Here is a 13,074-nt window from a genome sequence, read left to right on the forward strand (position 1 = left end):
TCATAGCAAGCGGTTGAGCTGCCTTAGCATATCATTAGCATATTATGCTTTGATTGGTTGTTCTGTTCTGCCATTCGGTCTATTTGCATATTACCCTTTTATTATATAGGAGGATGTCACCCCAGGACATTCAGTAAATGAATAAATAGGCAACCGAGAGAGCAGTCGCTCCCGGGAAGCTTCTGCCTTCTGAGGGGTGGGGGGTGTTGTGATGAGTGGAGCCGTGGAGAACGCAGGCCCATGAACTCTCGGCCGGCAGGGGGACCTCCCTACCGGCACTGGAAGACCCTTCACACTGGCTCCCAAGGACAGACACGGCAGACGGGTCTTGGTAATGTACTAATTCGTCGTCGAGACTTAGAAACTCCGCTATGTGGTCGCTGGAGAAAGGGCCAGTATACACGCGTCCATTCTTGAAAGTTAACTGGCCCTGCAGATAGAAAGGTAACTTGTGAAGTTTAGGAAAAAAGTTTCTTAGAAAGCCATTGGTAAATGTACATCAAAATCTTTCGCAAGAATTTGGAGTTTTTCCCTGTCCGGCTTGGCTCAGTGGTTAGAGAGTCAGCTCGCAGACAGTGGTCTCTCGGGTTCAATTCCCGGTCAAGGGCATGTGCCTGGGTTTCCGCTTTGATCCCTGGCCCCAGTTGGGGTGTGTGCAGGAGACAACCAATTGGTATGTCTCTCTGACATCGATGTTTCTCTCTCCCTCATCCCCTCCCTCCCTCCCCTTCTACTCTTTCTAAAAATCAATGGGGAAAAATATCCTTGGGTGAGGATTAACAAACCAACAAAGAGTTTGGAGTTTCTGTTTGTTTTTAAGATACGCACTTAGTCCACACATAATCAGGTTCCTAGACTCTCATGTCACTGCAGAAATCCTCCTCCTCCTGGTTCTCCTTCTCTTCTCCCCTCTCTTCTTGCTGTATCTGCCTCACAACCTCTCCCCAATTGTAAGCACCCCTGGGTCACAGAATGTGTCTTATTAAACTATGCTAATGGCCAGCAGAGTGCCCGTCACAGAAAAGGGACTCTCTTGGTATTTGTCAAACCCAGGCCATTCGTCAGTCTGATTCAGAGATGGGCAAATGACCCAGTTCAGTTCAGTGAACCTGAAGATGTTTGTGGAAAGCTTCTTGAAAAAGAGATTCTGCTCCCCTTCTACTTAGTGTGGGATGTGGATGTGAAGGCAGGAACCACAGCAGCCATCTTGCAATCATGAGGGAGGGGCAGTGTAAGGGTGAAGCTGACATGGCAGGGGACATCATGGATTGATAGAGAAAACCTGGCAACACTGAGTTGCTGAATCAAACCAACATAGAAACCCATGTTATTTTTTATAATTTATAGAAGATTAAGCTAGATTTTCTACAACCAAAACCACACACACACACACACACACACACACACACACACAACCTCTAGATATCAGGAAACTATGTTGGTAATTATTTTTAAATTTGTGTAATCGTCTGAACAAAGCAATAAGATATCCTATGCAAAATGGATAGAGAATGGCACGCCTTGTACTGTATTTCAAGTGCTTTACATAGTCCTTAAAATGTGACCTCACAGACCTGTACTCACCATGCCATGTTTTTTATTGGAAACCCACTCCCCCTCATATATGGCTCCGCTGGCGTAGTAAAACTTCCCGTGGCCATGACGACACCCATCTACAAAGTTCCCTCTGTATTCGTTTCTCAGAGGATACTGGGTGTTGGGGACTCTCTTTAGAAACCATGTGTGTGTCCCTAAACCATTCTGAAAAGGAAGGAAATGCCCATGAGAAATGTTCAAGATATTTCCTCTTTGTTCTTGAATCTGTTGACAGTTAGGTGTGGGTTAAAAACAATGACTTATTTGAAGGGGCAAAGAACATGGACTTCAGGGTCTCAGCTCAGCTACTTCCTAACTAGCCTTCTGACCTCAGGCAAATTATTGAAGCCTTTGTCTTTCGTCTGTAAAGTGGAAATAATATCTACCCTGCAGGTTGGGTGCAAAGACTGAAGATAGAAAGTGCCTGACTTGATAGTGATTATTTTAGTTATTATTTTTTATTTTATTTTTAACGTGCAGATTGATAAAAAAAAAAAAATCCTACTTTCCAGTGGTAACCTCGACTAAGCCCTAAACGTGTATACACCTGACAATAGAGCTTCAAAATATATGATGGATCCGGAAGGAGAAATAGACAAATCTTCAATTAAACCTGGACACTTCAATACTCTCTCTTAGGCATGGATAGAAAAAGTAGACAGAAAATGAGTAATGACCTAGAAGACCTGAACAATCACAGTCATCTAGCTGACATCCGCGGAACATTCCACTCAACAAAAGCAGAAACACATCTAACATCCACCAAGACAACCATTATCTGGACCGTAAAATAAACACATTTAAAAGGAATGCGATCATACAAAGTGTATTCTTGGACTACAGTGGAATTAATAAACTATAAAATCAACAATAGAAAGATATCTAGAAAAGTCCCAAAATATTTGGAAATGAAACAACATACTTCAAAATAATTTGTAGGCTAAAGAGTAAGTCACGGGGAAATTAGAAAATATTTTGAACTGAACAAAAATTAAAACATAATGTATCAGAATCTGTAGGATATAGATAAAGCAGTGCTTAGAGGGAAAAAAAACTGTAGTATTAAATGCTTATATTAGAAAGAAGAACTGTCTCCAATTAGTAAGGCTCCCACCTTATAACTCTAGGAAAAGAAGAGCAAATAAAACCCAAAGCGTGCAACAATAATAGCAAAGATCAGATATCAAAGTGAAAACTGAAAAACATCAGAGAAAATAAATAAAATTAAAATTGGCTCTGCGAATTTTAATGACATTGATACACTTCTAGCAAGACTAATGAAGAAAAACAGAAAAAGAAAAATTACTAGTATCAGAGGAGGGGACATCCCTATGGATCCTATGTACATTAAAATAATAAAGTAAATATTATGAACTTTATGCCAATAAATTTAATAATTTATGTGAAATGGACAAATTCCTCCAATAACACAAACTTCCAAAACTTACTCAAAAATAAAATGAAGCCCTAGCCAGTTTGGTTCAGTGGATAGAGTGTCCCAGGTTCTATTCCGTTCAAGGGCATGTACCTCGGTTGCAGACTCCACCCTGGCCCGGGCCCTGGTCGGGGCTGTGCAGGAGGCAACCAATCAATGAGTTTTTCTCACATCGATGTTCCTCTCTGTCTTTCCCTCTCTCTTCCACTCTCCCTAAAGATCAATGGAAAAATATCCTTAGGTGAGGATTAACAAAAACAAAACAAAACACAGAAAGAGCCCTGACTGGTTTGGCTCAGTGGATAGAGTGTCAGCCTGCGGACTGAAAGGTCCCAGTTTCGATTCTGGTCAAGGGCATGTACCTTGGTTGCAGGCACATTCCCAGTAGGAGGTGTGCAGGAGGCAGCCGATCTATGTTTCCCTCTCATCAATGTTTCTAACTCTCTATACCTCTCCCTTCCTCTCTGTAAAAAACAAAACAAAAATAATTATAAATAAAAAAAGAATAAATGAATAGCACATTATTTACGAAAGAAATATATTTTATAGCTAATATGTAGTTATTTATAGTTACTCTTCCCACAAAAATAACTCCAGGCCCACAGGCTTTACTGGCATATTCAACTAAACAACCAAGACAGAGATAATACCAATTTTACAAACTCTTCCAGAAAATTTTCCAAGTCATGTTATGAGGCCAACATTACCCTCATTACCAAAAGCTTACAAAGATATAAGAAAAGAATACTCTAGATCAGTGGTTCTCAACCTGTGGGTCGCAACCCCTTTGGGGTCGAACGACCCTTTCACAGGGGTCGCCTAAATACATCCTGCATATCAGATCTTTACATTATGATTCATAACAGTAGCAACATTACAGTAGCAACATTACAGTTATGAAGTAGCAACGAAAATAATTTTATGGTTGGGGGTCACCACAACATGAGGAACTGTATTAAAGGGTCGTGGCATTAAGAAGGTTGAGAACCACTGCTCTAGATCACTATCCCTCATGAACGCAGACACAAAAATTCTCAACAAAGCTTGAGGAAATGGAATCCAGCAAGGCATGAAAAGGATAACAGCATCATGACCAAGCTGGGTTTATCCCAGGAATGCAAGGTTGGTTCAACATTTGAAAATCAATCAATGTCATTCAACATATCAACAGGCAAGAGAAGAAAATCCACATGATCATCTGACTAGAGGCAGGAAACACCTTAGACATCTTCAACATCAATTCGTGATAAAACTGTAAGCAAATTAAAAATTAAAGAGAGCTCCCTCAACCTGATAAAGGGCATCTATGAAAAACCGAGAGCTAACATCACACTTGATAGAAGACTGAATTCTTTCCCACCAAGGTCAGGAACAATGCAAGGATGTCCGCTCTCTCCACTCCTGTTCAGTATCACACTGGAGGTCTTAGCCACACAATCAGCAAGAGAAAAACAATGGCACTCATTAGAAAGGAAATACAATACAAGGTTGACTATAGGCAATACGATGTCTCAATTTTTTAAGTCCCAAGGAATCTACAAGAAAGTGACTAGAACTATTATGTGCTTTTAGCAAAGTCCCTGGTTACCAGATTAATATGTACAAGATATCATCAGAAAAATCCTAGCGATATAAACCATATAAAATTAACCATAGAAAGTACATTGCTTCTAACGTGTAAATAATGGTCTCAGGCCTCACAGATACCGTGTGCCTTTTGGGTTCGCCAACGGTAGAATAGAATCTGGTTTGTGTGGAAGACCTTTCGAGCAAACCAAGTAATAAAACAGCGGTACAAACGTCTGGTTTAGACCAGGAAATTGTAAGTTGAGTTTCTAAATTTAGCAGAACTTGAATTTCAGACTGCCATACAACACCATACCAAATAATATATGTGCTGGGGATCAGCAGAGTGTCCACCTCTGGGTATATTCTGCTAAAACCAGCTGGCGGGGTACCTGGACGCCATTCTCCCACTGACCACTGTACTCTTCGTTAGTTGTCAGCCATTTCATCGTGCCTTCCCCATGGCGCATGTTGTTTTCCCACTGCCCTTCATACATATTTCCAGATTTATAACTAGGGAAAAAACAAAACAAAAAAAACACACAGAACACCCCACAACAATTCAAAACAATCCGTTATCTCATATACCTTTACTAAGACTTTCTCTTAAGACATTATCCCTATACTCTTATGAAGAAATCCAACTCTCTCATGCATACAATCTACCCTGTACTTAAAATTCAAAGGATGGGTATGTGGTTGGTAAAAAAAAAAAAAAAAATCACCTTAGGAGTTAGAATAAATTACTTTACTAAACTTTCTGATCATCTAATAGTAACAAAGTGAATAAGGGCAGTCATTTTAAATCTTTTTTAAAAAATATTTTTGTATTGATTTCAGAGAGGAAGGGAGAGGGAGAGAAACATCAATGATGAGAGAGAAGCATTGATTGGCTGCCTCCTGCATGCCCCACATTGGAGATCGAGCCCACAACCTGGTCATGTGCCCTGATAGGGAATTGAACCATGACCTCCTGGTTCATAGGTCCACACTCAACCACTGAGTCACGCCAGTGGGCCTAAATCTTTAAAAAATAATTCCTTGGCCATAGCTGGTCTGGCTAAGTGGGTAGAGCATTGGCCCACAGACTGAAGGGTCCCAAGTTCGATTCCAGTCAAGGGCACGTACCTTGGTTGCAGGCTCAATCCCCTTGCCCTGGGGCCTGTGCAGGAGGTAACTAATCGAGGTGTCTCTTTCACATCAATGATTCTCTCTGTCTCTCCCCCTCCCTTTCATTCCTTCTAAAAATCAATGGAAAAATATCCTTGGGTGAGGATTAACAAAAATAATAATAGTTCCCTGGAGTATTATAATTAGGTGATATTGCCCACAAATATTTTGACTTTATCAGCAAATCTAAAAATCAAGCAAATATGTCAAATTCTTCAGAAAATGTAACCTATATCATGGAGATCCATGAGTAGTAGAGAGAACAAAGAAAGGCCATCTTTACATAGAATAAAGTAAAACAGAATGATTGGACAACATTTAATATGGTGCTTTTCTACATTTTCTGTAGAATATTTTCATTACCGTGGGGTTATATTGGGTTAATTGGAATACTCCACTCGCTTCTATAGAAAATGCATTCCTTGTGATTCCTGCCCCTTATCTTCCCAGAGCCTCGGTGAGCACCATCCGGGTCCCCGCACACTTTCTGCCCAGACCCCAGAGGGGGAGGGGGATACCTACCGTCTTATCCCCCAGCCCTTTTTGATGTTGTGAACCCAGTCCCCCTCGTAGCACGAGGTACCCTCTTCATTGTAATAAATGGAGCCCTGAAATAAATAATATCATTTTTGTAAAAAAAAACCAAGCCTCATAAGACAATGTTTTTTTATGGGTGAAAATAAAAATATACTATAAATTTGAGGAGCCCAAACTATACAGAAGTCAAACATCACACTAAAGCAAGACATACAATCTGTGATGTTTCTGTTTCGCAGTCAAGAATATGGTAAAGTGTCCGCCGAGGGAGAATGAGATAATGTCGCAAACCAGTTACTCCTTTTTTTTTTTTTTAATATATTTTACTGATTTTTTTTACAGAGAGGAAGGGAGAGGGATAGAGAATGAGAAACATCGATGAGAGAGAAACATCAATCAGCTGCCTCCTGCACACTCCCCACTGGGGATGTGCCTCCAACCAAGGTACATGCCCTTGACCGGAATCGAACCTGGGACCCTTGAGTCTGCAGGTGGGCGCTCTATCCACTGAGCCAAACCGGTTAGGGCAAACCAGTTACTCCTTAACAGAGTGCCATTCGAGGGCATGAACATTCCTCACGTTCAGCAGACTCATTATCTTCATAACTATCAGTCAGGTAAGTGCCTAAAGAAATCCTGTTTTGTCACCTAAGTGCATAGTAGCGCCTTTCATATAACTGAAGGTCACTCACTTGTGTACCAAAACCCCTTTCCTTTATCCACTGGGACTCCTTACTTAGCTCACTCCTCTAGGGGACTGGCCATGGTGCAAGGCATCCGGATCTACACCGAGTGGCCTCAAATTGCTTGCTTGTTCACTGGTGTGAGTGTGTGCGCGTGTGCGAGTGTGAGTGTGTGCTTTTTCCATCTTCCTCATTGTCAAGCTAACCTGTGTCTTCTTGCAGCCATTCGGGTGCCTCCGTGGAGAACCCACCGCCCCAACCCCTCCCATATATTCGAAGTGATCTGCAATGAGCTAAAACCAAGCCAAACAAACAACACAACCCAACAGTCTCAATCTCAGTAAAGTGATGATTATCATGGTAAACTTCTTCTTGTGGCATTTTCTAAAAACACTGCTGCAGTATTTGATCGTCCCATACAAAAGCCAACAGCCGTACCAAAAACAACCATCTTGCTTAAAAGTGACTATAACCTACACTTGCAGGTGCGGATGCAAACGGTGTGGCCACCATGGAAAACAGCTTGGTGGCTTTACAAATGTTAAAACGTCAAGGTAGCGCATGACCTAGCGATTCCACTCCTGGATATATACCCAAGAGACCAGAGAGCAAGTCCCCAGGTGACTCTCTGCGTACATTCACAGCAGCGCTGTGCACAGGAGCCCAAGGATGGAAGCAGCACAAGTGTCCAGCAGCGGGTGAATGGATAAACAAACCGTGGCTCATCCTCACAGTGGACTATTATTCAGCCGCACAAAGGAGCCAAGTACCTACAACAGGGAAGAATCTCAAAAACATGATGCTGAGCGAAAGGACCAGACACAACGGGTCACACATTGTATGGTTCTGTTTCATACAAAATGTCCAGAATAGGTAAACCCATAGAAAAAAGCAAGTTGTTGAGACTGGAGGGGGGGCGGTTTGAGGAGGGGTGCGTGAGGGGCGCCGTGGAAGAGGGCTATGGAGCAACTACCTAATGGGCACAGGGTTTATTTTGGAGTGATGAAATGTTTTGGGACAAGAAAGAGGTTGTGTTTGCACAACACTGAGAATGTACTAAATGCCACTGAATTGCTCTGAAATGGTTTATCTCCTGGGATGTGGATGTCACCGCAATAAACAAACAGCGGATCTGATCTACCTTCGCAGCCCCCACTTCCCGCCTGCGGGCTGTGCATCCCAGGCACAGAGGCCGTCACGTGGCGGCCTCACTCACCTTCCCGTGCCTCGTGCCCTGGCACCAGTGGCCGATGTAGGACACGGGCTGCGTGCTGCACTTGAACACACCAAAGCCGTTCCGCATGCCGTTGATCACTTCTCCCTCGTAGGTGCTGCCATCCGGCCACGTGTACACGCCCCGGTTCATAGGGATGTTCTTCACAAATTCCCCCTGGGGCAAAGAGGCCAAAGGAGTCAGAAAGCAGGCAGAGAGAGGTTTCTGAGCCTGGGGGGTGTCTGAGACACGTCCTTGACTCCCCATCTATACCTGTCTCTCCTCCCATGGAAACACGCAACTACCCACCCCCCAACCCCTACCCTCCTCCTTCCTTCGCTACACAGCCCGTTCGTTTGCCCTTGCCCGGTCCCTCCACAGGGTAGAAGCCCAGGCAGAAGAACGTATCTGGAAGGCTGTGTGTAGACCAGTGATGGCGAACCTTTTGAGCTCGGCGTGTCAGCATTTTGAAAAACACTAACTTAACTCTGGTGCCGTGTCACATATAGAAATTTTTTGATATTTGCAACCACAGTAAAACAAAGACTTATATTTTTGATATTTATTTTATATATTTAAATGCCATTTAACAAAGAAAAATCAACCAAAAAAATGAGTTCGTGTGTCACCTCTGACACGCGTGTCATAGGTTCGCCATCACTGGTGTAGACGGAACTCCGAGCAGCAAGCAAGGGGACACCCGGCCTGGGGAACATGGATTCCTGGAACCCACCCCGAAGGAGGCTGTGAGTGGGAGCTGACACCCGAGCCCTCTCTTGGAGGGCAGTTTGGTTCTAGCAAATGATTTAAAAATACATCTTCCCCTCAGCCCAGCAAGATGGGTCAAGAGAGTTGCCCGTAATGGAAGACAAGCAGCCAGGGAAAACAGGGAGATCTGCATGGACACCTGTGGCTTGATCTCGAAGAAATGAACATACAGAAGAGAGTGTATGATAAACTGCTTGTAAAAGGTAGGAGAAGCCCAGGACACGCAGGTGTGCTGTCCTTGCACAGAACACAGAACCTTCTAGAACCAGTGACACTGCTAACAATACCAGAGGGCCCCGGGCGGTAACCAGTTACTTTTCACCTACATTCTTTGGTTCTGTGGATTCCTTTAATCCATGTGCTGAATTACGTTTATGAAAGTAGTACGTTTAATTGTGGGAATCTGACCATTAAGTCTCACAATTATAGTTTAGAACTATGACATATTACATGCTTTACCTCATATTTCACTCCATCGGCCCAAATGTAAGTCCCGTGTCCATGCATGAGTCCTTCTGAAAACATACCCTTCAAAACAGAGTGACGACAAACCCTTGGGACCAGGCACAGACGTCACACGACAGCTTCCTCCCCCGTCCACCCGCACGAGCACGACCATGCTTGTCCACGCGTTCGCAACAGTGGCGAACCTATGAACTCATTTTTTTGGTTGATTTTTCTTTGTTAAATGGCATTTAAATATATAAAATAAATATCAAAAATATAAGTCTTTGTTTTACTATGGTTGCAAATATCAAAAAATTTCTATATGTGACACGGCACCAGAGTTAAGTTAGTGTTTTTCAAAATGCTGACACGCCGAGCTCAAAAGGTTCGCCATCACTGACGTAGACAGTGTTCAAAATAAAATCAGCATTAAGGACTTCCAAGTTCTTTGAAGAACCAGTGGATTTGTCTGATGCAAATCTACATCTATCATCACCCGGTGCCTTCCTCCCGGCCCAGCCCCCGAATGTGTCACTCACGCGGTAGGTGCAGCCTCCCTGGAAGACTGCAAAGCCTTCTCCCTGGTACAGTCCATGGACTTTTTCCCCTTCATAGCTACAGAGAAATGAGACTCAAGGTCATGACATGAGTGACCCCAAGTGACAGTGGGTCAGATACATAATTAACATGAATGAAGAAGCACTTGTCACATTTATTCACCCAACAAACACTCCCCGGGGGCCACCGGATGCCTGTCCCCTTCTAAAAGCCAGGCCGAGAACGGTGAACTGTGCCCAAGACTGGAAAGTTCCTGCCTTAGGAGCTGACAGTTCACTGAGGACAGACAATCAACAGGAAACACACGAACAAGAGAATTCCGTATCGAGTTCAGTTTTTGTGAAAGAAGTAAACAGGGGAGGAGGCTACTGTACGCATAGTCAGGGTGGAAGCCTTTCAGAGGACGTGAGAGTTGTACTTGGATCCTAAAGGATCTGAGACAAAACATCCATTAGAAGAATCCCGGGAAGAGGACCCCAGTTAGAGGGAACAGCAAGCGCAAGGGCCCTGAGGCAGGAAGGAGCCTGAGATCTCAAGTTCAGCAGAGAGGAGAGCAGCAAGCATGGACGATACCGCCTGTTAAGATCACCTTTCAATGATGAGGTTGGTCAGAATGGGGTCTTCATATTGAAGGGCATCTTCTAACGGCTGATTCTCATTTCTGGACTCCCTTTTGGATCCTGGTTCACTTAGTCCCAATTGTGGGACAATGATTGGGGATACTACTTGTCTAGCGGAATTGCCATCTGGCTTGGAAAGCTCCGGATTATCAGAGAGAGATGAGGGAGAGTGGGCAGATTTATCCACTTTTTTGTCTGTTTTTTTCTTTTCTTTCACCATTGCCTTTATTTAAGTGTCAAATTCCTTTGAGAGCTGTTTGTTTCAAGTCACTGATGAGCTTTACCTGAAAAAAATAAAAATTATGTCTCCAAATACTTGAGGGTTTCACTCGTAGCTGAAATGTTAGCTTTACAACCCAATGCCATTACCGGTCTCCTAAAAGCGTGAAAAATTACAATAGGTATTACCAGTTTATAAAAATAATATAGCCTCACGCCCTAACCGGTTTGGCTCAGTGGATAGAGCGTCGGCCTGCGGACTGAAAGGTCCCAGGTTCGATTCCGGTCAAGGGCATATACCTTGGTTGCGGGCACATCCCCAGTAGGGGGTGTGCAGGAGGCAGCTGATCGATGTTTCTCTTTCATTGATGTTTCTAACTCTCTATCCTTCTCCCTTCCTCTCTGTAAAAAATCAATAAAATATATTTTAAAAAAATAAAAATAATATAGCCTCAATATTACATTGGTTGTTCCTAAATGGTTTTTAAATTGGAACCACTGTTTACAAATAGTGTCCCAGTAAAGGGTCATCCTGTCCATGAAAAACGGCTACTTAACCTCTGAGGTCTAGCATGCTGCCAGTCCGTGCTGTAAAAGCCTGTCTCCTGTGGCAAAGTGCTCAAAGCTGGATTCCTGCAAGTTACTTGATGTCCTTCCGCCTCAGATACCAAATAGGAATAACAGTACCTTGTTTCCTTGTAAGAATTAAATAAATTGATGCACGAAACATTTCCAAAGTATGGGAAAGGGCACACAATCAGTAATGGAGTGATGATTGCATGCCATTGTCCTGTTTGGGAACTTGAAGTCATTGGCCCTATGCCAGCACTACCATTGACTGAGCACCCACCCCCTATGTCAGCCAGAAACAGGGTGGTGTCAAGGTGGAGCAGAGGGGTAGGACTCCAAAGCCCTAGTGTCCATAGCCCTCTGCATCCGGCCCCACTGAAAGCATCCCAGTCCTGGAGTCCAAGGCACCATCCCTCCTTGGGTGCCCAGAGGATGCAGGGGGTGCCCCACGCCCTCCGCTGCCGGCAGGGTGTCCTCTGAAACTCACCTGCTAGCTCCACCCCACCTCTAGCACTCCAACCGTCCTGCTTCTCTCCATTCAAAACCTTCCACTCGCCCTGGCCGGTTTTGCCCAGTGGATAGAGCACCGGCCTGCCAACTGAAGGGTCTCGGGTTTGATTCCAGGTCAATCCCTGCAGGCTCAATGCCTGGCCCCGGTGGGGGGTTCGGATGGGGGAGGCACCCAATCGATGTGTCTCTCACATTGATGTTCCTCTCTCTGTCTCTCCCCTCCCTTCCCCTCTCTATAAACGAATAGAAAAATATCCTCAGGTGAGTAGTAACAATAGATGAATTACTCATTTAAAAAGAAAATCACTTTCAGTCTCCACCCCCCGCCCCCCCATTGCTGTCTTAGCTAAGCAAGCTGCTCTCACATCTGAACTCGGCAGGCTTCTACTATATAGGCTTTCTGGTCCCGTATCAGTGAAATCTGAACTACAGGCAAGTTTCCTTTCTCCTGGCATGCTTCTCACTAACTTTTTTCTGTCCTCCCAGGCTTGACACCGCGTTCTCGTCACTGTTTGTTCTTTGCCGCGGCAGCATAAAGGGAGCGCGAGTTCTGAGCCCGGGGGTCCCCGAACCTCCTGCCCTTCCCTAAGGCCTCCTCGCCCACCACGCACCTGCTCAGGTCCTCGGAGGAGGCCGGTCCGTTTGGCGGTTAAGTCCGTCGCAGGGCCTGGGGCGCCGGGAGCTCTCGCGGGGCGCTCACTTGGCTCTGAACACCAGGCCCAGCCAGGTGATGGCACTGCTCCGGCGCGTCTAAGCCAGGCCGGTCTCCAGGCAACAGCAGGCCCCGCCCCTCCCCGCCCTTAAAGGGGCCGAGCTTCCTAGAAGCACGTGTTTTCTGCCCCCTTACTCCAGAACAGTGGTTCTCAACCTTGGCTGCACATTAGAATCACCTGGGAATCTTTTTAAAATCCTGATTTCTGGGGCCCACCCCATAACAAAGAAACAGAATTTCTGGAGGGTGAGGCCCAGAAATCAAGATTTTAAAAAGATTCCCAGGTGATTCTAATGTGCAGCCAAGGTTGAGGACCACTGCTTCAGAAAGTCAGGTGGAAATCTGGAGCTGGATGCACCTGGGTTCTCCCACCTCCGCTAACTGCCCCGTGACCTCTGTCCCCCTTCCTCTTCACCATAACAGAATAATTAATTCAGGCGTTAGTTTTCCTTCGCGCTGTAAACAAGTTA

General features: G+C 44.6%; 1 protein-coding gene across 1 annotated transcript in view; it reads right to left on the bottom strand.

Annotated features, from left to right (window-relative positions):
• LOC102256345 (radial spoke head 10 homolog B) overlaps nucleotides 1-12,627 on the bottom strand; it is a 30,822-nt gene extending 18,195 nt beyond the window's left edge. The window contains exons 1-9 of the mRNA XM_014550389.1: nucleotides 12,504-12,627; nucleotides 10,563-10,877; nucleotides 9,955-10,030; nucleotides 9,428-9,496; nucleotides 8,204-8,377; nucleotides 6,290-6,375; nucleotides 4,990-5,110; nucleotides 1,585-1,761; nucleotides 274-430 (exon numbers count right to left, since the gene is read on the bottom strand). Of these exons, the coding sequence (XP_014405875.1) occupies nucleotides 274-430; nucleotides 1,585-1,761; nucleotides 4,990-5,110; nucleotides 6,290-6,375; nucleotides 8,204-8,377; nucleotides 9,428-9,496; nucleotides 9,955-10,030; nucleotides 10,563-10,813 (1,111 nt within the window). The 5' untranslated portion in view covers nucleotides 10,814-10,877; nucleotides 12,504-12,627. The remainder of the gene's footprint in view (nucleotides 1-273; nucleotides 431-1,584; nucleotides 1,762-4,989; nucleotides 5,111-6,289; nucleotides 6,376-8,203; nucleotides 8,378-9,427; nucleotides 9,497-9,954; nucleotides 10,031-10,562; nucleotides 10,878-12,503) is intronic.
• Between the last annotated feature and the right edge of the window lie 447 nt (nucleotides 12,628-13,074).

This window comes from Myotis brandtii, unplaced genomic scaffold (genome assembly GCF_000412655.1).
Source record: "Myotis brandtii unplaced genomic scaffold, ASM41265v1 scaffold6, whole genome shotgun sequence".
Taxonomy (NCBI): domain Eukaryota; kingdom Metazoa; phylum Chordata; class Mammalia; order Chiroptera; family Vespertilionidae; genus Myotis; species Myotis brandtii.